This window comes from Schistocerca serialis, chromosome 4 (genome assembly GCF_023864345.2).
Source record: "Schistocerca serialis cubense isolate TAMUIC-IGC-003099 chromosome 4, iqSchSeri2.2, whole genome shotgun sequence".
Taxonomy (NCBI): Eukaryota; Metazoa; Arthropoda; class Insecta; order Orthoptera; family Acrididae; genus Schistocerca; species Schistocerca serialis.
The window spans coordinates 620083843-620097289 of record NC_064641.1 but is presented as its reverse complement, the minus strand read 5'-3'; the positions used below and the strand labels follow the sequence as shown (position 1 = coordinate 620097289).

Genomic DNA, 13447 nt, shown 5'->3' with positions numbered 1-13447 from the left:
TGAAAATTTTCATATAATTATGGACCATACTCTCTTGGTTTTCTTGTTGAGCCTCTCTGCATTCTTAAAAGACAAAGCTGCTCATTGTTTCAAGCTTTCGGCTCTGTTCTTGTCGCGATACAATTACGAAACCCATTTTTGCCCCACGTCACAACATGCAAATGCAGATGTTCTGGCCTGGCTCCCTATGGACTCTGGCCCCTCATCTCACTGCTTTGTTTTCAATGGGATATGGAGGTGAGCCACGTAGTGGTCACCATCACCAGTTCCTGTGGTGCTGGAGTGGTGGATCTGGTGTTCCAGCAGGTTGTATTCATGATACGACATGGATGGATCAACTGTCCATCGGGCCAGACATCAGACCCACTTTGAATTTTTATTGTTGTACCATCGCCTCTCACCATGGTTCCAGTGGATATGCGATGGTAGGTCCTCCACTTAGTACATCAGGGTCGTTGGGAAAACTCTCACAAAACTGCTGGCTTGCCGCCATGTGCTTTGGCAGGCATATATTGGAATGTGGAACACCTAGTTGCAACCTGCTGAAAGTGTTTGATTTAGCAGGCAGCATTACGCACTGTTTTTTCACTTTGGCTTGCTGGCCCTTATGCTACCTTGGGAGAAAGTCCACATTTATTTCACTGGTCCATTTTTAGACTCTTTCTGGTTATTGGTAATTGATGCTTTTTCTTGTTTTCCTAATGTTGTTTGTTGTCTGTCTGTGACAACAAATTAGTGGGTGTGGTCCTACCAAATATATGTGCCACAGAAGATTTGCCTTGCACCCTGTTTTCGGACAGTTGTCCTCAGTTTGTAACACAATCCTTCAAGGATTTTTGTATGCGCAATGGTCTACCTTCCATCTTCAGTCGAACAGCGAAGTGAAAAGTCTTGTCTGAACATTTAAGAAACTGATGTGCAAGTGTGAAGAAGAAATCTCAGCCAAGAAGGCTCTCACATTTTTTCAAGCTCTAACAGAATGATGCCAATTGGGACCAAGAGTCCTACTAAGCTCATGCACGGCCCTCAGACACAGACAATGCTTAAGCTCTTGCTGCTGGGTAGGTGTCACCTAGCTGCACAGGTTTTGTCAGTGGCCATGCCCATTATACTAGTATGGGCTGGGGCATTGGGATGGTACCCTCACTAGATTCCCACTGTCACCCAAAGCCAGTGCTATCATTGTGTCTTGGTGGTCCACACCAAACATCAACTTGTGGCACCTCCACCAGAACCAGTTGTGCTCAGGATGGGTGCAGGACCCCCTCCTTGGTCTGTGGACACAACGCCTAGTTCTTTGTTGGCCCTGTCCACTCCAGCTGTTGCACTAGTCAGGTAGTGCCCACCTATCCTGGCAGTAGGGGCTTTGTTTGCACTGATGACAGATTTGCTTCCTGTGGTAAGTCCCGGTATTTGTCACTGTGCCAAGCAGGCACCGCCATCAGGGGGACAGAAGCCAGGTCCCTGTGCCACAGTCTGTCATCAGAGTCTCTCCTCTCCTCTCCCCTCCCCTCCCCTCCCCTCCTCCCCTCCTCTCTTCTCCCCTCCCCTCCTCTCCTCCCTTCCCCTCCTCTCTTCTCCCCTCCCCTCCCCTCCCCTCCTCTCTTCTCCCCTCCCCTCCCCTCCCCTCCCCTCCCCTCCCCTCACCTCCCCTCACCTCACCTCACCTCACCTCCCGTCCCACCTCCCACCTCCCACCTCTCACCTCTCATCTCTCACCTCACCCCACCTCACCTCACCCCACCTCACCTCACCCCACCTCACCCCACCCCCCCCTCACCCCACCTCGCCTCTCCTCCCCTCGCCTCTCCTCCCCTCGCCTCTCCTCTCCTCTCCTCTCCTCTCCTCTCCTCTCCTCTCCTCTCCTCTCCTCTCCTCTCCTCTCCTCTCCTCTCCTCTCCTCTCCTCTCCCCCATTGTTGCTGCCTGTGTTGTGCTCCTTGTTACGGACTCTGACACTGTGATGACTCCTGCCCGTCTGTCACTGTTCCTTCCCGCTATTTGAGTTTGCTCTCTGGGCTGTACGAGTGCCCTTGTCCTTCTCACCTTTGCCTGTATGCGCCAGTCTGGGTGAATCGGGAACTTCTATCACATTTGGCTACAGCTAATGGCGCTGCCACAGACACTATGGACAGCTCTTCAGTCACAGCATTTTGGATGGTGATGCCTGGTCTTTTCGTTTGCAAGGAAAGAGGAGTGTAGTAATCCACTGGTTACTACATTTACCATCTACAGCAGATGTAAGTCAGGCCACTACAGCAAGTGTAGTGCATGCCAACATCCACATGGTGCTCCCCCCAAGTACCTAAGGTGGCTGCCAGGGACAGCTTGGTCACTGATCATGATCACCTGGTCTGCCGTGCACACACAGTACTACACCAGCTACAGCTGAAGAGTTGGCAAACACACATCTTGTGTATGGTTTCATTGGATGCAATGGGAAGTGTGTCACAAAGAAATAAACTTGAGCTGTCTTCGCAATGACGCCAACCACATCAGCTGTACATAGTGAGTGAGAAACCAAATCCTGTTTTTTGTATTGTATGTTTTGGTGATTGCATATTACAGGCTTTTTAAGTGGTATGAAGGCATTTTCTCAAAAATGAATGTAACTGGGCAAACAAACTGAAAAAATCATTACATTATTGCTCTCTAATGAGCTGCTGGAGACCTTGGGTCCATCATACCAAAATACTTAGAAGGTATCCCTGAACAACCACTGACAGTTTGTTGATGGAGTTCTGGTTCACCCTGTACTGCATAGATATATCTGGAGGATTCCTTTATCCAGCAGCAGGTATCATATGACTGCTGAGGTGTACACTTTCAACTCAGCATAATTTTTTTCTTCTGTTTCTGAATTTGTGACACATAATGTACATTGGCAAAAGTTTTACATATAGCACTTTATCCAACAAAATTTGTTTGAAAGAAAGTTAAGTTATTCAGAGCAATTTATTGCTATAATGTATTTTCTATGTTTCATTTAATATTTTGTGTATACTATGTTGCTGTTGTAGATATCATAGAGTTTCTCTTCTTCTTCTCCTCCTCATCTTCTTTCTTCTTCAATTGAGGTTTTATTAATCACTGTGTAAGTATAAATTTGTCTTGTTATTTCTAGGTTGATATGACTGTTGAGGCCCACAATTTGGAAAGATTTGCAAAAAATTTTGCAACTACGCCAACAGTGAAATTTCCTGTGCCCATATGGAATCTTACTCAGTCTGACATTCTAGTTGAGACATTTGAACAAGGAGAGCCATTACTGAATTATGTTACAGGTGATAATACAAATGGAATAAAAACTTTGCTGGCTGAGATTGGGATAAACACAATTCTGAAAATGGTAAGAAACTGATTATTTTTAATTCAGTGTCAGTAAATGTTTTTCATGAACTGTGTGAAAGAATACTGTATCTTACAAAATGTTGGCCATAAAGTGCCAACATTAATATTATTTGTGTTTCAAAATGGAAATTCTACCACTTCCACTACACTCCTTTCTGTAGCACGTCCTTCACTTTGCTCACATTGTACAAAGCTGCTCCACACTGCTAACATTTCTATGGCTGCTTCTGTTTCCAGTATGTTACTTTTATATTGTAGGTACACACAAATGACAGGCTGACTCTGTGAAATATTAGGAAAGCAAATGAATTCTATGAATTCTACAATTTATTACATCTAAAATTTACATTTCTTGACTCCTACTAGAATCCTACAACCCCCTCCTCCAAATACGTATACACTTTAGTATCCTTGCCGATAGACACTGAGTGTGGAAGCAGATGAGCTGGTGTGGATATTGCATCAAATAGTATAGAATGCTGTCACATAGGGTGCATGTAAAGCATGGCATGGGCAGAGCCACTGATTCAGGTGTTCACCTGTCAGTGGTGATGGGCCCGGCCTGGCAGATCGTGGTTGATTTCAGCTCCTTCGCACTTGGGCATCTTGCTGTGCACTGTTTTTGTGTGCTATCGTCAGTTGTTCATTGTGGTTGCATTTGTGTTTATCTTTCTGCTCATCTGTACATAGTGTTTGGACATTCTGCTACCATATAGATTGACCCACATGTCAAGTTTCATTCTCTCTTGTGGGTTCAGCACCTGGGCGTTGTTGTCAAGCCACTATCAACTTACATAGGTACATTTGTGCTGACAGTGATGGTTTGTAATGTGGCAATGCCATGTGAAGATATAAAGTGGCATCAGAGAATGCTCTTATGCATATGTTGCACCTCCAGGAGCAGCATCAAAAGTTACTGCACGAGCAGTTGCAAGAACTACTCACATGGAATGTGGAATTGCTCCCTACTCGTGCTACCCTGATAGCAGGCCAGGCACTGGCAGAGAAGCTTTCTCACCTCTAGCACGATTCACTAGCTGTGACAAGCTTGTGTAAAAGAGGGAGATTTACCTACACCATTTCTTTCTGCACTGCCAGGTAAGGCATATTGTTGATCTGGTTGTTATTGTGCAGCAGTGCAGGATTGTGCAGAATTTCATGCCCTCTACTTACTCTGAGAAACCTACCTTTGATGCTTTTTTTTACTTGTTCACTCAGTATTTTGGTCATCAAAATCAACTGGTGGCAGCACGGTTACAGTTTAACCAACAGCACAAGCACCCTGGGCAGTCATATGGAGCATGGATTGTCAACCTGCAAGGTCTTTGTGAAAGTATTGCTTTTAGTGTATACAATTTGCTTTATCATATTTAGACTTGCTAATTAGGGTTACAATCTGGCTAACACCTGACCTGGAGGTCCAAACTACAGCACTGATCTTGTCCAGTCCTTTTTTGCTGAAGTTGCTCAGATTGTGGACTCATATGAACTCACAGCTGCAGGAAGAGAAACAGCCTGGTTAACACCTGACCTGAAGGTCCAAACTATAGCATTGACTGTGTCCAACTCGTCTTTAGCTGAAGTTACTATGTGGAATCACATGAACTTACTGGAGCAGGAAGGGACATACATGCCAGTGAGTGGCAGGTTGCAAAGTTAGATGTGCATGGTAAATGGCCCCTGGTACCCTGTGGAATGATCCAGGTGGCCTCGCTTTCCAATGAGACCCTGTGTGTTGACACTATTGACAGTTCGAGTTCAGCCCGCGTTGTGGTTGACCATTACTTATCAGTCGAAGCATCATAATTCCCGCTTGGGACGTGAATGTCATTCTGTGCATGTTTGATGGGACAGCGAACACAAGAAGACCACGTGTGGACTATGCTGAAAAATAGGCCATTTGGCTGTGGTTTGTGACAGCTGGTAAACTGTGGGACAGTCATCGAAGGACCAATGTACTTCCTGTCCTTGGAAGTTGTCTCTGACACCCCTAAGCATGTCCCATTGTATTCTGCTTACGTTGGTAGAGGATCCAAGCAATTAAGTTTGAGGTAGACACGGGAGTGATAGCCAGCGTAATTATCTTAGGTTCTTGGGCTGCACTGCATGGCGAAAGCCACTATGTCAGATTGTGTCCTTTGAGGGGACAATTCTCAATCTCTGCACATTATAATATTGTGGAGTAGTAACTTATGTTGTTAGTGGTAAATTCACCACTGGTGAAAATAGTTTTGGTTGGATGCGTTTTTGTTATTTGGCTTCCAGGTAGTTAACAAAGTACATTTAGTGTCTCAATCAGTCCTCTTTCATGTTTGGACTTCTTACTATCTTGTTCAACCAGCTGTTTGAAAATTCTTTGGATCGGGCAGAAAATTCTGAGGCATGTACCTCCCTTGTGCCGTTGACAAATTTTGTCATCCCCTGCCTCATTCCCTTCACTGTGCATGTGATAAGGGCAAGGCCAGATTGTAGCACTGGCAGGACCCCAGTGTCATTTCTCCTATTTCACCAAGTCAACACCCCCCACCCCACCACAAACTTTTAGTGGTAGCTCAGAAACTAGGCAGCACTGTGCAGCTGCACACTGGTTTAAACAGACATGTAGTGGATTTGTATCCGATTCCATGGGCAGAAGTGTTGGAAAAATTGTCCAGGGGCCAGTATTTATCCTGCATCGACTTGCGCAGTGCATGCCTGCACTTGTCACTGGATGCAGCTTCTTAGAATTTATTGGTGCTCAATGTCACATTCGAGCTTTACCGGTTTAATCTATTAACAGTATTTGGAGCATTCGATTCAGTGTTTTGCTCTTTGCGTTAACTAACGCTGTGACATCTGGGTAGCAGGTTCTACATGAGAGGGACATTTTTGATATCTGCAGGATGGAGAATGACTTTTGTTGCAAACTGGAAAAATGCAGTTTTCTCTCCTTTAAGGTGTATTTTTTGGGACTTGCTTAGCAAAGATGGTCTTATCCCTGACTCATGTTAAAGCCATAGTCAACCTGGCAGCACCCAAGAACCTGAAGCAGCTCCAGTCCTTTGTGGGCAAGATTTCCTATTATGCTAAGTTTATTCCCCAGGCTGTGCACATTTGTCACCTTCTTAAATGGCTTCATCAAAAAGCCATGAGGCACATGTTGTCGGCAGTGTTTGTTGTCTGCTCCCTGTTTGCCAATGCACTCCATATGATATTGGTGCAGTTCTATCCCATTGGTATGCAGAAGGCACAAAGCAGTTAGGTTTCAACGTGCTTTCCAAGGCTCAACATGACTACTCGCAGGTGGGAAAGGAGTCTAGATATTGATCAATGAGAGGATATGAAACAAAAAAGGTCTAACGAATTGATGTCTGGAAATGCATGGTTTCCATACTAGAGACCATTTATTCAATCATACATTGTAAGAGGCTGTGGTCTAATACACATTTTACCATGTAGCCACAGTTACAGTAAGTGTTGAAAATAGTTGCCATGTGCCTTAACGCATACACTTACGCGCCGCAGCATTTTCTGTCACATGTTCATATCGGATGGGCTGCATCTGAACAGTGTCAAAGACAACATCAATACACTGCACCAGTGTCTCCACATCTGGAATGGGCTTTGCATACATTATACTTTTGAGATGTCCCCATAACCAGAAACTGCATGGATTGAGATCCAGTGAACAAGCAGGCCACGCAACTGGACCCCCTCGTCTGATCCATCAACCAGGGAAGACATGACTGAGATGTGTCTGAATGTTAAAGTCAAAGTGTGCTGGAGCACCATCATGTAGCAGCCACGTAAACCTTTGAATCATCAATGGCACTTCTTCCAGCAGGGGAGCCAAAGTCACCTGCAAGAAATGCCCATGGTTCCAGCCTGTTAAGTGATGTGGAAAGAAGACTGGTCCCAAAGTATAGTTGCCAATTATCCTGGCCCACACATTCTGGTTGCAATGCTGATGATTTGCTGTCACGGCTGTTATGAAAGTTGAAGATACCACTCTGTGTAAAGGTGGCCTCATCTGTAAATAGGATGGATGACAAATCCCAGAATCGTGGTTGCCTGGTGAAAAAACCAGTGACAAAACTGCTTCTGACGTGGAAAGTCTGTCACTAGTAAGCCCTGCACACGCTGTATATGATAAGACTAGTGACAATTGTCATGGAGAATGTTCCACACGGCCGTCTGGGTTACCCTGTACTGGTGGGCCAACTGCCTGGTACTGACACGGTGGTCACCTTCCACAGTGTTAATTACATTTTCCTTCAAGTCTGGTGTCTAAATATTTTGGGTATGTCCTTCATGATTTCCTTCTTCCTGAAACAACCCTGTCTCAGAATAATGTTGAAACTCTGTTGCAGACATTGAGTGCTGTGGTTGTTGTCAGCAGGGATAGGTCTCCTGATAAAACTTTACAGTCGGCCACCTGTTGCCATTGGCTTTTCTGTAAGTAAACACCATGTCAGCAAGCTCTTGATTTGAACACAGAACCGTTGTGTACAATGCTGTGTCACATCCACTAAAAGGTGAGTTGGCAAGGGAAGTGAATCGGACACAACATTACAAATAACTATGGCAGGAGAGGGCGCTAGAGCATGACCTATGAGGAACAGTACGACCTTCTAGGAGGAAACCATGCATACTGTAACTGTGGCAACACTGTACAGTGCGTATTAGACTGCAGTCTCTGTAACAAAATATGATTCAATAAATGGTCTCTAGCAAGGAAAACATGCTTTCCTAGACATAAGTTCATTAGACCTTTATTGTTCTATATCCAATCATTGATTTATTCCTAGAGCTTGCACACGGTTGGGAAAAATCACCCTATAGAGCACTTATCACTGATGTCAAGTTCCTGGTTTCCTTATTTGGTACTTGCTCTAAGCTACCATATTGGACTGTGCACTGGTTGCAGAGGTATGCTCTTTTTCTCAGTAATTATAGTTATGACATTCATTACCGGTCCAGCACCCATCATGCAAATGCAGATGTGCTGTTGGGGTTACCGGCCAGTATCTACCCAAATTTCAATCAATAGGAGGCTGAGGCTCTAGTTTTTTCTTTGGACAATGCCTTGCAGCAGACATCACAGGTTTTTCCTTTGATGGCACAGGGGAGGTCATGGTCGCTGACATACTATTCTGGAAAATCCTGTGAGCAGTCCAAACGGAATGGCCTGAGTACACTTTTTTTTTCTGTGGGATCAACTCAAAGTTGTCCAGGGAGTCCTCGTGCTTGCCACGGAGGAGCCAGGCTGTTGAGTGATTATCCCTCCAGCATTGTATCCTTGCACATTCCAGTTGTCACACTCATTGGACTGAGGGGTACATCTAGTATGAAGGCTTTTGTGTGACGTCTTGTCTGCTGGCTGACAATCAACCACGATAGTGAACACCTTGTCCAGGCCTATGGATCTGTGCGCAGAATCAGACTGCTCTGATGTGTCAGTTTTCCCCATGACTAGTTCCTGAGCACACTAGGGACAGGGCGCACATTAACTTTGGGGGGACCTTTTTGATTAGCATGTAGTTGTTGGTGGTTGCTTTGTCACATTTTCTGTATTTTGCCAAATTGTTCTCCACGATGTTGACTGCTGCAGTCCTCATGTTTTCATGTGAAGAAGTATGTCTCTGCCTTGTCCTGTGATGATGCACTATCTAGTTTTGTTGCCATGCACTGGCTGACATTGGTTAATGTGTGCAGTCTAGCAAAGTGTTCATTTGCATGGGTGCCTGCTGTGGAGTCTTTTGGATTTGTTGCACCTTAAGTCACATGTCCTAGACTGTTGCAGCCCACCTTGATTTCCTTACTGGGCTGCCATGTGAGCCTGGTCTTCCAGCTGACAGCAAGGCTGGCTGCCGGATGTAGTGATTGGCCACAAAAGATTTGCATATGTTTGTGATGGAAGTTGATTGGGAGGAGTTGACTTGTCATTCTAATGAGCTGCACCTGTGACCTGTGGGACTCCTGTTGCCTGACCTGTGGACCCCTGTTGCCTCCACTCCAAGCTGACCAGGCAATGGGGATGTTTGCGACGGTGTTGGTCCGATGGGGGGCAATTGTGGCAGTATGCACCACTTTGGCTGAGCGCCTCTCCCACCGCATGCCTTCCACTGTCCTACCTCTCATTGCAAGCTGGGGTGCCAACTGAGATAGCCAATGTGCAGCCCTGAAATTTGGCTCGCTTCCTTCCTCTTCCTGCTCGCCAGTGGTTGAGTCTTTGCCCCCACCGGTACCTGCAGACAACCATAACCCCATCCTTCATAATCTTCTGCCCCTCTGGCAGAGGTATCTGCATCAATATTGTCTCTTGTGGTGGTTGATCTTCTGCTGAGGAATCTCGTGCACTCTCGGGTTTTGCATCTGGTCGTGGCCGCGGCCAGGCATTTTTCAGCCCCAAACGGCCTTTCCTTGGGGGAGTAATTTAGTATCCCCACCAATGGTCATAAAGTTGGATGCAGATGAACTGATGAGACTATCGCAGTGGAAAAGTACACAACACAAGTCACAGAGGGTGCTCGCAAATTATCATATGACAGAGCCATTGGCTCAGGTGTTTACCTGTCAGTGGCGACAGTCCTGGCGCATCAGTTCGTTGATTTCAGTTTCCTCATTTCTGGCCTTCGCCTCATGCCATGCTCTGTTTTTGTGTTCTAGTGTCAGTCATTCACGCTAGACACATTTGTTTAATCTCTCTGCTCACCCCTACACAGCATTTGAAGTCTCTCCCCCCCCCCCCTCCCCCCCCTCCCCTTGCCTCCCTCCTTCCCCACACCGCAGATTGACTCTCATGTTGAGTTTCATTCTCTCTTCTTGGGTCAGCTCCATCTATTAGTGGATATTAATATAGGGTGTGTCCAGTTTTTATCTTCATAATGGCTTGAACTCTACTTGAGACAGTTTCAGTGAGGTTTCTGAATATCTGTGGAGGAATGGCAAACAGTTACTCATCAGGAGCTGAAAGCAGAGAAATAGTGATGTTGGATGCTGGAGTCCAGATAGTGATGTGGGCTAGGCAAATTCCCAATGGGCAGGACATTTGTGAATGAGCATCTGCCCAGGAATTTGAAAGTAGTTTTAAATGCCCAAAATCTGGGCATTTATGAAGAAAGTACTTTTTTAAAGTTTTTACTGCTATAATGTATAATGTACCAATTAAAATAGGGGAATGGGAAGATACTCTTGATATTAAAAGTTAGTACATGTTTACAATTGTATCTATCAGTAAGAACAAAAGGAAAGAAGAGAGAAGTGTCTTTCTTTATGTGCATCTATTACTGAGAACGAAAGGAAAGAAGCTAAAAAAAAAAAAAAAAAGCATGCTGTATGAAGGAAAGGTGGGTGTTGCTCTGACAGCTGATTATCATTTATAATGTCCCTTTTATTTTTACCAGTTCTGCTCTTCACTCTCAGTCTCTCTCTGTTGTATTCGCAAGTGCAAGCACGCGCACGCGTGCGCGCGCGCGCACGCGCGCGCACACACACACACACACACACACACACACGGTGTTGAAAAGCTGTTTAGTGGTAAGGTGGTATAAAAAACATTGTCCTTAGGTCGTCACTTTGTAATGTAACACACTTTATAATCCCTGTCAAATCTCTGAATATTAATGAAGAATGATTATTGATAGTAAAATTATTACTGAATGTATCAAACAGCTGGAGTGTATTTCTTGATGATAAATGTATTCTTAAATGTTATACGGTTTCCAGTGGGAAAAAAAAAGTTTATTGTTAGATGTAGCATCATTTGAGACACTATAGTTTTCTATTGTGCTACTTTCTTGATGTACTTTCACATGACTGTGAAGGTAAAATGAGAACACTAACATAAGAAAGATTTAATAACAAAGAATTGATGCCCAAGACACTGGAATCATTCAATTCTGATACTAGTCGATTCCTAGAGAATACACGATTCTTGGAGTTGTGGAATCGGAATCATTATGTGACATATCACTAAGATCATTATGGATAACTGTCTTTACTCTAATTCCAGTTATTCTAAGTAAATATTATGGACAGTAGGCTACTGAACAGCTGCAAGATGGTTAAGAAAAAGGACCTGTTTTGAACTTTTCAAATTTAAAAGGGAAAGGAGTATCTTGTAAATATTGTTTTAAGGAATACAAATAGTCACATTCCAACAAAACGGAAAAGCATATCAAAAAGTCTTTCAAGTTCACTCAGAATTTGGAAAAAGTGCTTGAATTAGGTAAAGTAATTGGGAACAGCAAATTTTTTTTTTTTTTTTTTTTTTTTTTTTTTTTTTTTTTTTTTTTTCAGTCGTATAGTACAAGTAAAAATACTACCTAAAGGCTAGCTGCTTAATATAAACTATACTTTATTTCAAAAATTACTTTTAAACTTGATTGTCATTTTCTTTTTTTTTTATTGTGTACTACCCAAACAGTTGATCTAATTAAAGATGTAAAAAGTTATGTTTACAGTCCAATTTATTCCACTAATAACTCTCCCCTAAAAATCGAGCAGTTTTTTCAACTTGATCACCCAATCCCTGAAGAAGCTGTGTTGAAGAACAGCTTTTCCAATAGAAAATATCAGCTTAAAATTTTATTGTAAGCTCTGCTTATCAATTTAACTTTAAAATGCATAAATGCTGGGGCATTTTTGAATTTCGGGTATTTGCTCCAACTTATAAATGCCCAGGCATTTTACACCAATAGGTTTGGACCACCACCAACATTCTAAGACATCTTGAACGTGTTCCATTGGATTCAGATCAGGACTGTGAACAAGCCACCCATTTCAGGAATATTAATATCTAGAAACCATTGCCTCACAGATGCTGCTTTATGACAGGGTGCATCATCTTGCTGATACTGTTAATTGTCTCCAGACTGTTCCTCTACTGTACATAGCACTCAACACTGTAAAATGTGTTCATATCCTTTTGTATTTAGTGTGTTTTTAAGCACAATTATAAGCCCATATGCTAACCACAGAAAAAGCTCCATACCGTAACACCACCTGTTGCATACTTCACTGTTGAAACTACTCATTATGGCAGGTAACTTCCTCCAGGCATTTGCCAAACATAAATCCATTTGTTGGATTGCAACAAGTTATAGGTTGTTCATCACTCCAAATCACTTGTTTAAAGTCATCCATTCTCCGGTGGCATCACTCTTTACAACAGCTCAAACATCGCTTTGTATTGACTACAGAAATGCATGGCTTATGAGTAGCTGCTCGATCATTGTACCCCATTCTTTTTGACTCCCTACAGACAATTATTATGCTACATGGACTGCTGGTAGGACTGTAGAAATTGTGAGTGATTCCTTACACTGACTCGGCATGATATTTTTACAGCCACCCTCTACAATGCACAAAGGTTCCTGTCTGTAAGTACATGTACTTGTAACATTACTCATATTTAGGTGAGCTAATCGCCTGCCTAGAACTGGTACAAGCTAAGATAAAGCTGAACACTAGCAAGCTCAGGTCTCGGGGCATTCCGTGGATGTTACGGCTAGGTGACTGGTACGAGCATATCCAGCTACAAAGACCAGCAGAGTTGCCACAAATGGGGAAAATCCTGAAGCTGGGAATTTGAATGGCTGTTACTCATATGGGCTTTATGCAGGAACTCATAAGGCTTTATGCAGGAGATGCTCCAAGAAATGGCAGTGTGTCAGAGAGTCTTAAAGATGGCTATGTTACAGTCCTTTGAGATTTGACAATAACTCACATCAAATATTAATGAAAATTTGAATAAATTTGCTATCTCAGAAAAATGAGGAGCATCCAATAACACAACAGTATTTCAATATCTTTAAAACTACAGAAGTTAATATTTTCAATCAGTAAACATCTGAATTAACAACTTTTAATCACTTCACTTCATGCAATTACAACAAATGACATCTCAGGTTATAGTATTGTACTATAGCTATCATCCCTGAAAGCTATGTATCTATATCTATTTTATTTATTGACCATCTTTTATATCTGTTTCATTATGTAAATGAGTCAGAACATCACATTCTCCATAATTACACAGCAAATGAACTCAATATCAGTACCTGACATATTGCTATACTTGTGTAGTTATTTAATGAACAGTTTACTATTTTGCC

At 43.2% G+C, this 13447-nt stretch overlaps 1 protein-coding gene across 3 annotated transcripts in view; it reads left to right on the top strand.

The window, feature by feature from the left end:
* LOC126475426 (uncharacterized aarF domain-containing protein kinase 2-like) overlaps positions 1-13447 on the top strand; it is a 102776-nt gene that overhangs the window by 55759 nt on the left and 33570 nt on the right. For all 3 annotated transcript variants that reach the window (XM_050103272.1, XM_050103271.1, XM_050103273.1), the window contains one exon: positions 3124-3348. In XM_050103272.1, the coding sequence (XP_049959229.1) occupies positions 3124-3348 (225 nt within the window). The remainder of the gene's footprint in view (positions 1-3123; positions 3349-13447) is intronic.